The sequence below is a fragment of the Brachyistius frenatus genome, unplaced genomic scaffold (genome assembly GCF_029030835.1).
Source record: "Brachyistius frenatus isolate BFR_SWC_R1_liver_20210118 unplaced genomic scaffold, ASM2903083v1 Contig_15, whole genome shotgun sequence".
Classification (NCBI taxonomy): domain Eukaryota; kingdom Metazoa; phylum Chordata; class Actinopteri; family Embiotocidae; genus Brachyistius; species Brachyistius frenatus.
In genome coordinates, this window is record NW_027210614.1 from 6,195,910 (window position 1) to 6,212,675 (window position 16,766).

Sequence of the window (16,766 nt, forward strand, 5' to 3'; positions counted from 1 at the left end):
AACCATCTGCCAACAGAGTAGCAGAGCAACAGAGCTGGTTGTGAAACTATTTCCCCATTACTCTTCTCTGGAAGTGTTGAGCCATTTCCTGAGTAAATGTTTAAATTGTAAACATTTGCTACACAGAGGAACTTCAATGAAAAGAAATGATGTAATTCTAAGTAACTCAAATGTTACTAAGACAGATTTCCTTTGTAGAAAATGCATCAAATAAAAGCTGTGGCCTAGGAATATTCTAAGTTGCATTCACTTCAAAAAGACATTGCTGCAGGGTTTTTAACGAAGCTATTTCCTTTACATTTTATTTAGCTGACGCTTTTATCCAAAGCGACTTACAATAAGTGCATTTCAACCATGAGGGTACAAAACCCAGAACAACAGGAATCAAGAAAATACAATTTTCTTCAAGAAAGCCAAACTACAAAGTGCTATCAGTAAGTGTCATTTTAAGCGCTACTAAAGTTCTACTATTCAAGGTAAAGTCGGAAGAGGTGTGTTTTTAGTTTGCGGCAGAAGATGTACAGAGTTTCTGCTGTCCTGATGTCGTTGGGGAGCTCATTCCACCATTTAGGAGCCAGGACAGCAAACAGTCATGATTTTGTAGAGTGTTTAGCTCACAGTGAGGGAGCAACAAGCTGATTGGCCGATGCAGAGCGGAGGGAACGGGCTGGGGTGCAAGGTTGGACCATGTCCTGGATGTAGACTGGACCCGATCTGTTCACAGCACGGTACGCAAGTACCAATGTTTTGAAATGGATTTTCTTTTACTTTAAATGTTTTGGGTTAGGACCTGCCTTTGGGGAAACTCTTGTACAACGTAAAAATGAGACTCCCTTCTTCCCAGCCCCAAGAACCACCAGCAACAAGAGAATGGCAGCCTATTAAAATGTTTATTTAAATCTCTCGGCTTCAAGGTGGGTTAACAGCAAGACAGGAAATAAAAGGAAACAAAACCTGAGCGACTTGGACTTACCCACTCAAACAAAAAAAGAAGAAAAAGACAAGGTACTAAAATGCCTCCTAACTTAGCATCAGATAGGAGGAAAAAAAAAATATTCAACCAAATTCCACCCCTATGAAACCTGTGTTGTTGGATCAATTTAGAGATTTAGTTTCACAAGGAAACATCTTGGCTGGTTGGAACTGGAGAGGGGAAAGCCCAATAAGAACTGGGTAGAGCTGACCTGGTTACAGGCCAGCTTGGAGGATGGAACCAATCAGCCCAATTAAAGACACATTCAATGAGAATAGCTCCCCTTGACTATATCTATATAAAATATTGATTCATTTCTACATGTTTACCATGAGAATGACTTAGTAACAGAATATTACTGCTGTGCCACTAAAATAGAAGACATAAATGGTGAGGTATGTAAAAATACTATAATATATATTACATAGCAATTTCCACCTCTCAGTGATAAATGTTCTCGATATGGATCTGGATTAAACAGCATGTTCAAAAAGGAGACACAGGTTTGAAAGGATTATTCTTACCTAAACTTTGTGTCGTTTTCATATAATCTATACAATTAATGCAACAGATGATTCTGCTTCTTTCTGGTGGCCTTAACATGAACACACTGTCTCACTGCTGCCACAGGGATTCATGTAAAACCACACACACAAAAACTAAACTTAAAAAATTTTTAAAAAAAAAAATAATGAACAGTTTTGACTCAGAATGTGAAAATTGAGAAAAAAAAACGTTAGAAACCTCCTTAAAAATCCACATCATGCTTCACTCATTAGGAGAACAGTGTTTCCTGTAACTAGAAGAGCCACTCAAGCAGTGTAGAGGTTATTGGAGGAGGAGAGAGAGATTGTTTTACTGTGAGGTCTGATTGGAAGAACGCAGTTGAGCAGGAACGGTGCCCCAGGGTAACCTCTGATTTAATCTGAGCTCCTGAGAAATTTTCTGTTATCGTTGAAACTCCAGTGTAGACAGTGAGGCTTCTGTAGCAACCACCTTTTCTGCACACCTGAAGCTCTGACTGCAGCATGCAACAAGCAGGCCGGTTGAGGCTGAGGCCGTGGCTGGAGGAGCAGATTCAGTCTGGGAGGTATCCAGGAGTCAGCTGGCTGGACCAGGTAGACCCTCCATCTTACCCTCATCACACACACACACACACACACACACACACACACACACACACACACACACATAGACCTGCAGACACACCTGAGTTCAAATAGGTGAAATCACATTAGGCAGCGTACACGGAATAAAACGTAAATCGTGAAATACTTTTGGAAACAATGCAACTAACTACATTCAATTTTCTAGTCGGCACAAATCTTCCAAATCCCGTGGAAACATGCAGCCCGTCATGGCTGGAGTATTGACCGAGATGCTACGCTCTTCAGGAGTTGGGCCATGCACACTGGTAAGAGTCACACACAAATACAAATGAGGTTTGCTTTAGTGGGTTGGGCTTTTTATCCATCTGTTGCACTGTTGTGCATGTTTACAACTGCATACTGATGTTTTGATGCTGGGAAACATAGTAGAGGTAAAATCACAGTAGAAAAAGCCCACAAGCAGAATGGAGTATTGGAGTCAGATTGTAATTTTTCAGTTTGTAATTCCAATTTGCGTGGATAACATATAAACAATAATATTTGCAATATAATAAAGAATAATATGTAACAATAATACTGTAATGTTGCCCAGCCCTGTATGTTGAGGTGATTTGTCCTAGAAAAAGAGAGTTTTGTGGTGTTCAAAGACACCAAATATAGATGTATTTGAACTAATGAATTTGGTATTAATTTTTCTTTTTGCTGGACTTTGGTGGTTAAGATACAATCATACCCTGTCTTTACAGTGTTTCTGTTACAAGTTTGGTCAGGGATCTGTTAAAGGAGGTTAGGATGCCCCTGAAAATCGTATGTTTTTACAGGATTACTTCACTAAAAATAAAACAAAACATGAAGACAAAAGAATACATCTCCAGTAAAGTGTAGAGTCTCGAGTTTACATAATTTTAGGAGCAAATATAAATTTTTTTAAAGTTCAGCAGTTGCTTGTTTTTTCAACCACCACAATTTGATTTTATTGGAGCAGTGTTTCCAGTGAAGAGCTGCTATGGTTGTATTATTCTTTCTTGATCTGCCACATTCCTGTCATAAAGCCCTTTCCAGCTAAACCAGGAGTGCCTCACAGCAACAAGTATAAGCCAATTAAACATATAAATAGGTTCAAATAGGCTACACAGAAGCCATTAACAGTGAAGATGTTAGGAATCTGCAGTCCATTCCTTACCTGACTATTAATCAGACAGCTTTGTGCCATAAGAAGGTATTGAGCTGTCTGATTAATGATGACCTGCTCAATCAAACAAATCTCATCATGTGATTGGTTTTGTTTTCTTGTGGACTACAGTGTCCAGAATCCACATGACAAACATTTATGTTTCACATTATGATAACCAGGTAATTAATGCTCTATTCTGAGTAATTAGTTCAGTAAAGTCCTCTCTCTCTCTCTCTCTCTCTCTCTCTCTCTCTCTCTCTCTCTCTCACACACACACACACACACACACACACACAGTAAAACGCAGTACATATTTCTGTCTTGGGAAAGTCATGGTTTGTGACTGTGGCTGCATCAGATCATGGAAAATATATGTGCAGGGAGATCATATTGCTGTCAAAGCACAACATTAATCCTCTTCGCAAGATTTGGAATAACATCAGCAGCTAAGAATATAAAAGTAGATATCGTTTAGATTGGGTGAGTTGTAAAGATTTAGCTCAGTATCTAAAATATTTTGATAAAACAAAGCTGTAAACCAAATACGTACACAAAAGTACACCAAATATATGAATATCGCTCAGTGCTGTCAAAAACTTTAGATGGTCTTCGAAGCAAAAGTTGCGAAAGCTCTTCATGTTACTAATGAGTGTGGAAGGTTGCGACGTGTAAAATAAAGCCGCTGCTCCATGTGCTCCTTTAAGTCTTGTTAGCCCTTGTCTGTTGTAAATGATCCATAGTGGATCTTAAAGCTCCAGTGACTTCATCACTAAAGCTAACAATTATGTTCAGAGGACTGGCTGAGAGCCAAATCACGCCGTGGTGCTAAATTTAAGAAAGGACAACACACTGGACGAAGTCACGTTACAGTAGGGTTGATGATAGACGGTCTGCCAGCTGGTGACAGATAATGTTTTCTACTGTGAAAACGATTGTGACACTTTAAGCTAAAAAAAAAACAACAACAACAACAACAAAAAATACTGAATCCATCCTGACATTAATGTATATACCTGTTAGTTGATATTTGTTGTTCCTTTTATTGACAAATGACACTTTTTTTTTAATAAAACAAAGTAACGTTTGTCTCCATACTCGGTCACCTCAGGACGGTACCGCCCGGGCAAAGACAGACCAGATCCCAAGACGTGGAAGGCAAATTTCCGCTGTGCCTTGAATTCTCTGCCCGACATCTGTGAGCTGCGGGAGCACAGCAGGAAGAGAGGCAGCAATGCCTACAGAGTGTACAGGATGCTGCCCAGCTCACAAACACACCGACGCAGGAGAGGTAAAGAATCACGCTTCGACTGGATTCATCACGTCACGTGTAAACATATCCCCTGACGGTTCTGCCGTCCCGTCCCCGTCCCCGTCCCGTCCCTCTCTCTCAGGGCTGCGGTTGTTCAGCAGACCCAGAGATCGACACACCAGTTTAGAAGCATGCCCTCCTGCTGATACACACACCGCGCACACTTGGCAACCCACAACAACAAGACCCGACGCAGACACACCACAGAAGGAGACTGCTGCAGAACATGCATTTAACAGCACTCAAACACACGGTGAGACGTGGTGGTGATGATGATGATGATGATGATAAAGTGTTACTGTTGCGGATGTCGATAATGAAAGGCACTGCCTCTGTAGACGCGGTATGATAAGCTATTGTTGTCGTGCAGGGATGTGGGAGGCAAAACCAGAGGACCAGGAACAGAATGAGGCTGTCTTTAAGGTACCGCATCTTTATACCACCGACCGCTTTGGTTTTCTGATCAAACACTGATTGTTCTTTTCTGTCCCGGAGACTCTCTGAGTCTAATGATGGATCCGCTAAAGACAAGAAGGAGAAGCAATTGTTACTGGATGAAACGGCATCCTATTTGACTTAACTGGCTAGAGATCAGTTGCATATAACTGGGATTGTCTTTGTTTTGTAGTGGTGCTCCACACGTCTGTTTTAATTGACCGTCCGTGTTTTGTCTCCCTCAGCTCATGGACCACTTAAGCAACGCTGACCTCTGGAATCAGACAGCGGAGCAGAGAGGATGGAAAACACACACTCTGTGGGACCACTGGCACTGTACGACACTATGATTTTGTATCTGCGTGTGTGTTACGGCTGTCCCTGACTTCTTCATATTCTCAGTACGAGAATTAGCGAATTGTGAATTATTCAAAGAATTCATAATCAGCTAACAGTTCTATGATTTCTTCAAAGAACTGACGAGTAGAGCTAATTAAAAACAATTATCGGACTGCATGAGTAATAGGCTTTTATGGTGTTCACAGATTAATGCACCCATGCAAAAATATAGAACATTTTAAATGTATAAATAAAAACAAACCAAACAATGGAAATAAGTGAAATAAAATACATATTGTTTCACATATTTCCTTTTGTTCAGTGGATTTGCTGTTTTTGTTAAAAATTTGACGATTTGACTAAAAATATTGGCGAGATATAATTACTTTATTGCTTTATTGTCTTCAATAATAAAACACATTATTCCACATTTTAATTTTTACATGATACATTTCCATCTCAAAAAGCATGCTGGCTTCTCATCATTTAAACTACTGACAGCCTCTTTAATTTAGCTCTGGCAAGTCTGCTTATTAAGCTTTTCAGTTGAAAAGAGTATACATTTAAATGCATAAATGCTTCAAAGAGAGCTACGAGTTCCCGACTCTGTCTCTCTTTGCATGTGTGTTTAAATGTTATTTTGTTGTTTTATCATTTCAGATTTGTTTGCTCTATGACTACCGTTTCCTGTGATGTTCTTTTCCTGTTTTTATTCAGTCCTTCATTTATTGCTTTGCTTTGATTGGGAGGTGAAGGGGGAGGGTGTGTGTTTGTTTTTGTTGCGTAAAGCAGTTTGTGTTAATTGTGTTCGTAAGAAAAGTGATATGCAAAAAGTCAGATTAATTAATTGATTGATTGTGCTCCCCAGGTACTGGAGATGATAGCCCGTACCCTCTGCACACAGAAAACTACAGCGATCTGCTTGGTCCAAACTACGTCAAAGAACTCACTGACTGGTCCACACATCAGCAAACACTGATGCCGTAGCTGTGCACCAATGGCTTCTTCTCTTACCGCATATTTGAATAAAGGCAGGTTCTCTTTGAGGCTTCTTTTCTAAACCTTCAGCTGTTTTCCTCGTGCTGTCTCTCTGCCGAGCTGACCACTGAAAGACCGAAACGAGAGAAGGGAAGGGGACGGAGATTATTGCTCTGTCAGTCAGTCGGTCGGTCATCCTCACTGCTGAGCATGCTGATGAAGATCCTGTTCCAAGCCAAGCTTTACCTCTGTCATCATCACTATATGGTTCAGAGCCTCAAACTCAGTGAAATGACACCAAGCTCACACCACTGCTTACAGAGTCAACAGATCTCATTTCGCCTCAGTGCAGGATCAGTTATTGCTCCCCTCTTTCTCCGAGTTTGACTGGATGCTTAGCCCATTAACAGCAGATAAAGTGCTGAACAAACAGGCTGGACATGTCACAGTTGGTAGGTTTGTGTTTGTGATTGGAGTTTAAAGCTCCCATGTGTTGTGTACATTTACAAGAAGCGTACTTAAGGTGGAATACAAGTATATATGCTATATCTTTTGTCCATATGTCTGTCATTCCACAATCTTTCTGCCTTTATTTTTACCCGTTTTTCAGATTTTCACCATGAGATACACCATGACCTTTGATATGTTTGTTTTTTTTCCTTCCTTTTTTGCAGCAACAGGTACAGTTTGTCCCTGATGTTACAAAATGCAGAAGCTTCTAAAGTGCAAGGCCTTGTCAGGAGTCTGTTCAACCTGTTTATGTATTCAAAAATAAACATAATTCCTGAGTTTAAAAGCTGAGTTTTGTCTTCATTTTGAAAATCTTCTTCACTCTATTTTTTTTGCACATTTTTTTGTAAAGAATCATTATTGACTGCACTACTCAGGAGCATGGAGTGTGGAGATGCTTCAAATCGCAATTTGTTTGTCTTGACGTAAAGCTTAGATTTGTTCTCAACAGGTAGCTTTGTGTATTAATTGAATGAAATCTACATGCAGCAAGGGAATATGAAAGACATCTATGGTCAACCCTCCCATGAAATGGATGTGATAAATGAAGAGAAGCCAAATACCATGTTCCTTTAATCCTTATTTAAATATCATTAGTGAGACTAGATAGTACAAATTCAAATTACACCATTTAAGATCTTAAATCCAAATATTCAAGGAGAGAAATTAAAATGCGATTCAAAATCAGTTTCTTTTGACACATTTTTGCCCACAGACCTAAGAAAAAAAAAGAAAGGTGTTTCTATTTTGGGCCACATTTCAGATAAAGCATCTAGGAGTTGTAGTTTGAAAGATAATTTGAGACTTAAAGAGTTCAGTTTTATGTAACACAAGTAAAAAAATTTTTTTTCTTTTTTTTCTTCTATTTATCATTCCATGACCCCCCAACATTAAGCTTGAAGGGCGTTCTGGCTCTGACCCCTAGGCTGGGAAGCACTAGAGAAATTAACTTGATAATTTATGCTTCACCTCTCCAGCTGCAACAGTAAGATCCAATAGCATTCACAATTAAAAAATGCATTCTATTAGAAAAATAATGTACACATTAATGGCAGGGACCATTTTTGTGCAATGAATGATTTTGATCATTTTAATACAATTTTGACAAAAAGACTGTTTTGAATTCAGGACTTTTACTTGTGCTGGAGTACTTTTAAATTGCCTTATTGTCACTTTTGGTGAAGTAGAAAGGTTTGTGCACTTCCTCCAACACCTTTGTTCTCCTCCCAAAGTGAAAACATGAATACACAGTTGGTCAAACATCAACATATAACATTTATTTGTTTCTTCTGAAAAATGCAGAAAAGATAGATGAATTTCCCTTTGAAGTGGGAACTACATATTAGGCAGATCCTGAGGGGGAAAAAAAAATACTGTGCCAACTCTTCCTTCCTTGTTATGTCATACAGAAAAGTCACCAAAACTATGTTTGAATCTGAATACATATAAACCATGGTTCCATCACTTTTATGTGTATTTACAATATCATCATAAAATAAGTCCTATGGTAGGAATCCCCAAAATGAAAGTTACAAGTCACATTCAACCAGTCTAGCACAGCCTGCTGGTCACATGATATACTGCAATCCCAGTATGACTGCATTTACTACAGCATTTAACCCAGAGCTGAAAAAACCCAAACTATAGACTACATATATGTGGATCTGTCGTCACACAGGAATAACTACAGAGCTACAGAGACACTGAAACAGGAACAGATCTATGTGACAACATGTTAACCTTATGAATCTCTAAATCTGTCAGGGAATATTGGGAAGGTGGTTACCAGAGGTGTTAAGGCTGTAAATGATATTACAAATGTGACTTTATCCATTAGGGTATCTTATGTTGCCTGGTACCAACAACAAATATTTCATTCTTTTTGTACCATCAATAGTTTGACAATATCACTCATTTAACACCAATCTACATGCTCGACTTAATACATTCAACACATTCTGTTGTTGAAATATCGTCAATCAGAGGACGTACATGAAGGACAATCAATCACGTGTGTTAGAGGATCCCGGCCTGCTGTTTTTTTTTCACCATTTTTTTCTGATTTATATTTTCCATGGATCCTCTGACATAATTTACAATACTACGGGATGAAAATGTCAATGTCAATGAAAAGACATCAGCTCGAGTCTGATCACTGAAATAACTGACAACCAGCAATATCAGGCTATGAGAGCTGCATGTATATACTTTCCCCCCAAGAGAGGAAAATAGTATGTGTTTAAAAGAAAAAGGTAAAACTGCTTGCACAAACAAGAAAAACTGTCAAACTGAAAATAATGTCCATAGAGGGTGAGTTAATACTTTGTGTAATTTCATCAAAATAATGTACAACTTCCAATGAAAATATCAAATGAAGCAAGTTAACCCCAAACACTGCTGCAAAGGTGGGTCGCATCAGGTTGAATGCCATTAAGCAGCATCTGTTAGCTTTAAGAAACATTACAGGCGAGTTCAAAAAGAACTGCAGGAGACAAAATCATCTCCTCTCAAATCGTGGGCGTATCAGTCACACTATATCTGAGACTACAGCGTGTAACACAAACTTTGCAAGAGAAAAAAAGAACTGCAGTTCACCAAAGAGGATATGATGGGCATCCAGCCAGTAGCAGAACTGCAGCTAAAAGAATTCTGCCAACTATATTAAACTCAACCCACATTTGTAGAAGTGCTTGCAATAGTGATCGGGTTACTTCCACGTTTAATTCTTGGCTTATTGTCGGTACACAAGCATCGAAAATAAGAAAATGCACTCAAAAATATGAATACCCCCCCACCCCCCCAAAATAAAAATCCTATACTCAGAACCTGCAGCGTTAAGCTTCTAAATTGCAACTAAAACAAAATGAACATGAATTCAGAAGGCAGATTAGGAAGTTCATAGTTTATTAAAATTCTATATGGTTTAATCTAAATGCATATAAAAAAAAAAAAACACCAAAAAAAACAGTTGAAATCAATGCAAAATTCCTAAGCAAGTGTGAGTGTACAATGTATGGTCCAGTGTACTCTACTCATTTCAAGTTTATTACAAAACAGCAATGATCAACCCTGAAAGCCACTCAGAGAGGCATGAGTATTTCTCAGAATAAAACAATTAACATATCGCTTTTTGCCTTGCTACCTCAACCTGTCCTTTGATAAACCTCTGAGAATAAAGAAGGAAACTGAATGATCTCCAGCGTGGCCCAGCCACCATGAGGTCCGTTTACAAATCAGAAAATAAATACAGGCATCCAAATGGGCTACAACAGCAAATATCTTTGAAAATATTTTTCTCATGCATACACACAAGCATACGTCTGACTGAGATCATGAGCTTTCTAAACCCTCTTATCTACTCTTAGCAGTTACTCTTTACAGTGCAACAGTATGGCAGCAAATGGATAGCAGTGCTTAAAAAAAAAAAAAAAAAAAAAAAAAAAAAAAAAAACAGGAATGGAAAATAAAAATATATACAACATCATGGGAAAGCAGTAGTTTTATCTTTTGGTCCTGCGTCCATTACAGACAGAACTGCTTTTTGAAAATTCTTCCTCATATCAACAACAGTAGTTTCCACAAGACTGAAGAGCTGTGAGGGGAAAAGGTGGAACAAATGTTAGCATGACAAGTGCTACTGATTGGACGGGTGCGTAAGAAACACCTATAAGGGTGACGGGGCCTGAAATGAAAAACGTGAAGGTGACCATGGCAACATCCAGTGAGAGTTTTATGAACAAGGCAAAGTGCAACGTTAACAGTTAATCAGTTGCCTGAGGCCTTGTAGAAAGATGCCTCTACAGACAGAAATTAGGCCAGTGTTGAACAACAAATCAAACAAACTAAAAAAATAAATCTTATTTACTGGTAGCCGAGTCATGGTCACAAGGAGAACTGAAGTGACGTCCCCTTCCAAAGAAATCTAATCAAGTTGAAAGAGGGCATTGAGTCCTTCATGCAGGGAGAGATTTCCCCCAAATACAACATGACAGTACATACAGCACAAATATGTTCTGCGCAGCATTTCTCCTGTTTCCTGTCAAAGCCACATAAGACAGGTCTGCCGTTGTGGGTAAAGCATGATTTGCCATCATTTGTTTTGACACATTATGGGTGGAGTTGAGACGGAAAGCAAAAAAAAATTAAAAAAAAAATTCTAACACTGGTGTTTGTTCTCATCATCAAAGAGGCCAAAGGCTCGAATTTCACAAACCCTGTGTGATATTGCTGAATATAATATCTTGTGACCTGCATCACGCTGAGACACAGAGGAACTACATACTTTCATTGACTGATTAAAGACTACAGCTTGCTTGTCAGTCCTAATCAAGAATGCTGCGCTGCTCGGTGAAAAGTTGGAAAGGAATATGTTTGGCATAATCACACCTGGTGTTTTAGAGAAAATCTGCAGGTAATCAAAATGTCCCTCAAAGCCAAACTTGACCTTTTACCGTCACAATCTGCATTAAAAACAAGCATGAGTTGGGATTGTATGGCTTTGAGGAAGTGAAAATTCTGTGGCTGATTATAAATTCCAGTAAGGATGACGCAGCGTCTCTCACCTCGTTACAACTGAGAACCTTCAGAACCTCCATGCACATAGCCCCCTTTAGATTTCATCTGGGCCTGAACAAGGTCAACCTACAAAAAGGCGGACATGTTAATTGACTGAAAACGTACGTTTGCTGTATTCTGTTGATTTAAAAACTCAGAAAAGTGGATAAAATAAACGTACTGATGCCAATCCCAGGCCCATGTCCCCCGAGCCTACGTGTGTGGTGTGAACAAAGTTTGTTGGTTCCCCGATCATGGAGCGATCGATCCGTCGCCGCCGCTTCTGAAAATGAGCATCATAACAAACTTTGAGATCACCAGTAGTTCTAGCATTCAATACATTCAGGAATTATATTACCGCATGCAGAACACCACAAGCTGAAACAGAACGTACTCGTACTTAAAACCGTTTCATAAGCAGTGAAACTGTGCTCATAATTTTGTTTATTATATCAGTTAGCAGACAAACTGGCTGCCTCCAATAAATAGAGGAGGAGCAGCAACTGATTGTTCACCGTCACAATAATGTCCCGTGTTGAAACTATGCATGTGTTGTGCCAGACATGTGGTCAGGTGGAAGTCCTACCGTTTTATTTGATCTATTCCCCCCCCCCCCCAATCACATTACCAGTAAAAGGAAGCCGTTTGGTCCAAGACACTGCCAAACACCAGAGATGGCTGCTTTATTTATGAACCCATATTCCAACTAAAAAAAACCCCACCTAAAACAAGGCAGCTTCATCAAAAATTGAGTGAATTGGTTATTCTTTCAAGCACATTTCATACTCACTGGTTGTGGCTGCTCTGCAATGCAGCAGCTGAAGCAAACCCAGAACTCAGTCATTCTGAGGCTGACGAAGAAGCCGCAGCAGTTTCCTCTCTCGCTTCAGACGTCTCTCTCCGTCTGTCTTCCTGTTCAGTGTTGGAGCCACAAGCACGCACCGGAAACTGATGACAGACACGGGCCACTGGTCTTTATGGGGTAAACCGTTGGTAAAGAACTGTTTTCCCAACGCGGGGCAGCACACACCTGTCGACACGCCAAGAAAGCAGACAAATATCACGAGTAAATTCTGATACATTTCGTCAAATTAACCGTTAAGGCAGTCGCAGATTTGGATCAGCAACTTGTGGGCTCTTGATGCATGTTCTCATGTGACCGATGAGGTTTCTTAAAGCCATTGTTTTCCTCAAAATGAACTGCTGTCACAGGCACACATCTACTGAATATATTTCGACTTCCCCCCAAAAAAAAAAAAAAAGAAAAAAAAGAGACTAAAACGCACATCTACAGAACTACATTGCACATATGCAAATATTTATGCATTGAGCAACATTGTACGAGACTTGGCTTAAAATAGAGAAATGAGGTCAATGGGTGTTGCTCGTTTCAATAAAAGGATCTTGAGCATCCACCTACAGTAAATAGAGGCTGCCCGTTTGATCAGAAACAGTTTCGCTTTTGTCACCCACTAGTGGTAAACAACCATGGGATCGGTCATCTGCCCATGTCTCAGTTTGCAGCCTCGATGAAGTACCCATTTTAATTAACATCTCACCGGAGCTAAAATCATCTCGAGGCTTATTTCACCAATAGAAAAGGGAAACAGAAAATGTGGAGCCTCGTGTGACAAAACGTCAAAAGAATGTCGATGCTGTTCCTACTTCACGTTGTTTTGCACTGCTGCAACATACCTCCTACAATTGGAGAGAAACATGTTTTTAGGAGCACGTGGTCTCCAGAAGGTGGATGACGACTAGATAGACAAGACAGTTACTTTATCAATCTATGCTACAAATGTATGCCAGCCTCGCCTCTCACGATGCCTTCTCCCCCCCCCTATAGCTTTTTATTTGTTATCTCGCTATGCAGCCGTTTGTGCTTTAGTCGTTTGTTGCAGGTATCCCTGCCTCTGGAGCTGCACGTTTCTATGGTTACCGGCCTAATCATCAGTTTGTTGTCCGTGTATCTGTATGCTGATCTTTTGTCTGTCCCTCTCGCCTCACCCCAACCAGTCAGGACAGTCGGCAGTCCACCTCTCAGCCTGGTTCTGGCAGAGGTTTCTTCCTGTTAAAAAGGAGGGGTTTTTTTGTGTGTGTTTTTTCCCCCTTCCAGCTATCGCTCATGCGGGAACTGTTGAATTGTCGGTCTCCTCCGCAAAATGCTGTTAGGTTCTTTTAACTCTGTTAAGTGCCTTGAGATAACTTGTGTTGGGATTTTGCACAATGCGAATAAAATTAAATGCAAAAATGTATAAACTACTCGATATACTTACAATGCAATGAGCAGACAAGTGTTTGCAGGACAGGGAGATTAACTGGGTTAACAATAAGGCCATCCCAAACCTCTTGCATTTAGCTTACCAGGACCAAAGCAAATGCAGATAAACTTTTAAAATAACATTTTTAGATAATAATTAACGCCCAGCGAGATTAGATATTAAAAAAAAAAAAAAAAAAAAAAAGTAATGAGAGAGTGTAATGGTTTTGGTGGCGTTTTATTGAACTCGGCAGCATCAGGGCTTCTTTCAGCCATTATTGGTGCCAAATCGCGGGTGACAGGAGGATCAAACGATGTGCCAAAAGGCAAAAGACCTCGCTGACAAAGTACATTTCTCGATGCGTGACACCGACCACCGAGTGCAGCTGATTCACATGACCAGACGCTCACGTTGACGTTAATTACACCTGAAACCCTGATCAGGATTAGTAACTCTGCCTCTCATCTCGACTTACACAAACGTAATCGGTATTTACAAACAAATGAGCGGTTATGTAACTTCGCTGCGGCAAACACGCTTTCTCTATTTTCGCGCGACAGGTCCGAGCTGAGCGAACAAACCGGGGAGGAGGAGGAGGAGGAGGGGGAGGAGGAGATCCTATTTGAGCACTCCCGGTCGTCCCGGTGTGTTTCTCGACTGATTGAACCTGAATATTCAGCGTATCGGGGTCGTCGCCTGCAGCGAACCAGCGTCAGCCTCGACGGCTGCTAACGCCGTTAGCCTTGCGGGCTAACATCCACTAGCTCGCTGGTAGCTGCGGGTCTGTTTTTTTTTTTTTCTCCCCCACTGACAGCTAACCAAGCTAACAGAGCCCGACGGCGAAAAGTGTAATTACAGTGTTCAACAAAAACCGGATTGTGAAACAGATTAATGTTGACGTAACTGTTACCGACTACATAGGGCGTCTTTTTTCAGTTATTTGTTTTAATTTTAAGGTAATAAACTTACCAGATGGTGGCGGAGAAAAACGTACCTTCGACTGAGGACTAAAAAAAAAAACCAGGAACTGCGCTCACTGTTTACGTCAGGCGACTTCCGTTTTTAAGTGTGACGACTTCCGTGTTGACCCACGTTTCTCACAGGAGATACACTCGATTGCTGCGGAAAAAGAAAAAAAAATACAAAAATACGGCTTTAAATCCTAAAGATGAGGCCGTTAACAGAAGAAGAGACACGGACGATGTTTGAGAAGCTGTCAAAATAGTAAGTGAACTCGGAAGGAACTTTGTTTAAGCCTGTAAAGGTTCAAATTGTACTAAAACACGATCAGCATGCTTTGTTAGCTCGTGTTGCATGTGATCCATTTATGTTCTCCCTCAACAGCATCGGTGAAAACATCAAGCTTCTCGTGGACCGACCTGACGGTACCTACTGTTTCAGGCTACACAACGACCGTGTGTACTACATGAGGTAATCTATGAAGAATGAGCACGCGTGCTCCGGTGGCTATCAAATATCGAGAAAATGATGCACCGCCGCTTTCTGTCCACAGCGAAAAAATTCTTAAATTGGCCACCAACATTTCCCGGGATAAGCTCATGTCAGTAGGTACATGTTTTGGGAAGTTTACAAAGACCAAGAAGTTCCGCCTGCACATAACAGCTTTGGATTTCCTGGCACCCTATGCAAAGGTAAATACACGCGTACATCTCGTGGCTGTCATTTGTATCTCTGCTTCCATTATTTGCATCACTAACTCTCTCCTGAGCTCCTACCTGAAGAAGTGCAAACACAAAGAACGACCTGGGTAAAATATTAGTTTCAAAACAACAACAACAAAAGGTGTCCAACAAAGGGACTTTGTTAAAATAGCAATAAAATAGTAGGTGCGTACACACAGTCACGTTTATTGACCCAGACAATGCTCCACGTGTGCCTTTTTCATTAAATTAATATTTTGAAGCTGTCTTAGGTTTAATGGAACGAGTTAAGTTAAATGTCGATGTGAAAGCAGCCTGTTGTGCTACGTGGATGTATTACACTTCAAAAACACAGTAACTAACAAACAGTACATTGCTGCCCTTTGTATGCAGCATTGCATTTGCTTCTATGATATGCTGGAATTGCAATATTATTAATATTTTCGGCTAAGATAATCATATGAACATTTGATGTCTTGACAGCAGTGTGTACTTTTGTCAGTCTTGTCTGAATGCCTGCCTTCAGTTATTTATATATATATATGGGCTGTGGATAATGTTTGTGCATATGTAGTTTTATTTTATATACGCATGTATGTATGAATAACTCCATACCATCACATCCTCAGTTCAAGGTGTGGGTGAAAGCTGGAGCAGAGCAGTCCTTCCTGTATGGAAATCACGTGCTAAAGTCTGGCCTTGGCAGAATCACTGAGAATACTATGCAGTATCAGGGAGTTGTGGTTTACTCCATGGCTGACTTGCCTCTGGTAAGTCTTCAGTGCTTTTTCTGCATGATGTATCATTCCTGAATGGAAATGTTTCCGCATGTGTCAGAGTAACTAAAGATCATTTGACAAAGCAGATTTTGACATCTGTCTTGTCCACCAGGGGAGTGTTATGAACCAGTTGTGTGTCTTTATTCTCAGGGCTTTGGAGTAGCGGCCAAGTCTACCCAGGAGTGTCGGCGAGTGGACCCCTTGTCCATTGTAGTGTTCCACCAGGCTGATGTGGGAGAGTTCATTAGGAATGAAGACACATTAACATAAAGATGCAGCAACAACTGGACTGTCAAATCTTATCTTTCCCCAGTTTGATACCCAGCAACAGTCGTTGGAATTCACACCCACAACAGCTTGTTTTCAGCTGTTTATTTTCACTGCTAAACACTTATCAGTGATTCAAGTGCCAGTTTCAAGAGTCCCTGAATAGCAGCTTGCTCAACTGGGCCATATTTCCCTGCAGTCTCGGGACTGAAACAAATAACCTTTTTATCGACTAACCATGAGATGAACTTCTAAGAATACTCTTTGTATCCAATGTGGTCAAAATGAAGTGGGTGTGTTTCTATGTGCTCGTTGTCACCTACACCTTTGTGTAAATGTCACCTTTCAAATAAATCCATGATGTCTTTGTAGAATTTCAGTCTTGGCAAGCTTTTTATGTAGGGTTGCAGTGAAGAC

At 40.3% G+C, this 16,766-nt stretch overlaps 3 protein-coding genes across 3 annotated transcripts; 2 read left to right on the top strand and 1 right to left on the bottom strand.

Annotated features, from left to right (window-relative positions):
• Window positions 1-1,538: 1,538 nt before the first annotated feature.
• On the top strand, window positions 1,539-7,113 carry LOC138618196 (interferon regulatory factor 1-like). Its single transcript, XM_069693780.1, has 7 exons — window positions 1,539-2,091; window positions 2,288-2,387; window positions 4,365-4,544; window positions 4,648-4,818; window positions 4,936-4,988; window positions 5,246-5,336; window positions 6,208-7,113. The coding sequence occupies exons 1-7, from the start codon at window positions 2,002-2,004 to the stop codon at window positions 6,324-6,326; spliced, it is 804 nt and encodes a 267-aa protein (XP_069549881.1). The 5' UTR covers window positions 1,539-2,001; the 3' UTR covers window positions 6,327-7,113.
• Window positions 7,114-8,089: 976 nt separating this feature from the next.
• cdc42se2 (CDC42 small effector 2) lies at window positions 8,090-14,693 on the bottom strand. Its single transcript, XM_069693785.1, has 5 exons — window positions 14,612-14,693; window positions 12,172-12,411; window positions 11,563-11,664; window positions 11,390-11,468; window positions 8,090-10,419 (listed from the first exon to the last, which is right to left on the bottom strand). Exons 2-4 carry the CDS (start codon window positions 12,223-12,225, stop codon window positions 11,394-11,396), a joined length of 231 nt encoding a protein of 76 aa, XP_069549886.1. The 5' UTR covers window positions 12,226-12,411; window positions 14,612-14,693; the 3' UTR covers window positions 8,090-10,419; window positions 11,390-11,393.
• Window positions 14,694-14,704: 11 nt separating this feature from the next.
• Window positions 14,705-16,665, top strand: nip7 (NIP7 nucleolar pre-rRNA processing protein). The gene is made up of 5 exons (XM_069693784.1): window positions 14,705-14,866; window positions 14,987-15,073; window positions 15,156-15,294; window positions 15,933-16,073; window positions 16,233-16,665. The coding sequence occupies exons 1-5, from the start codon at window positions 14,811-14,813 to the stop codon at window positions 16,350-16,352; spliced, it is 543 nt and encodes a 180-aa protein (XP_069549885.1). The 5' UTR covers window positions 14,705-14,810; the 3' UTR covers window positions 16,353-16,665.
• The last annotated feature ends 101 nt before the right edge of the window (window positions 16,666-16,766 follow it).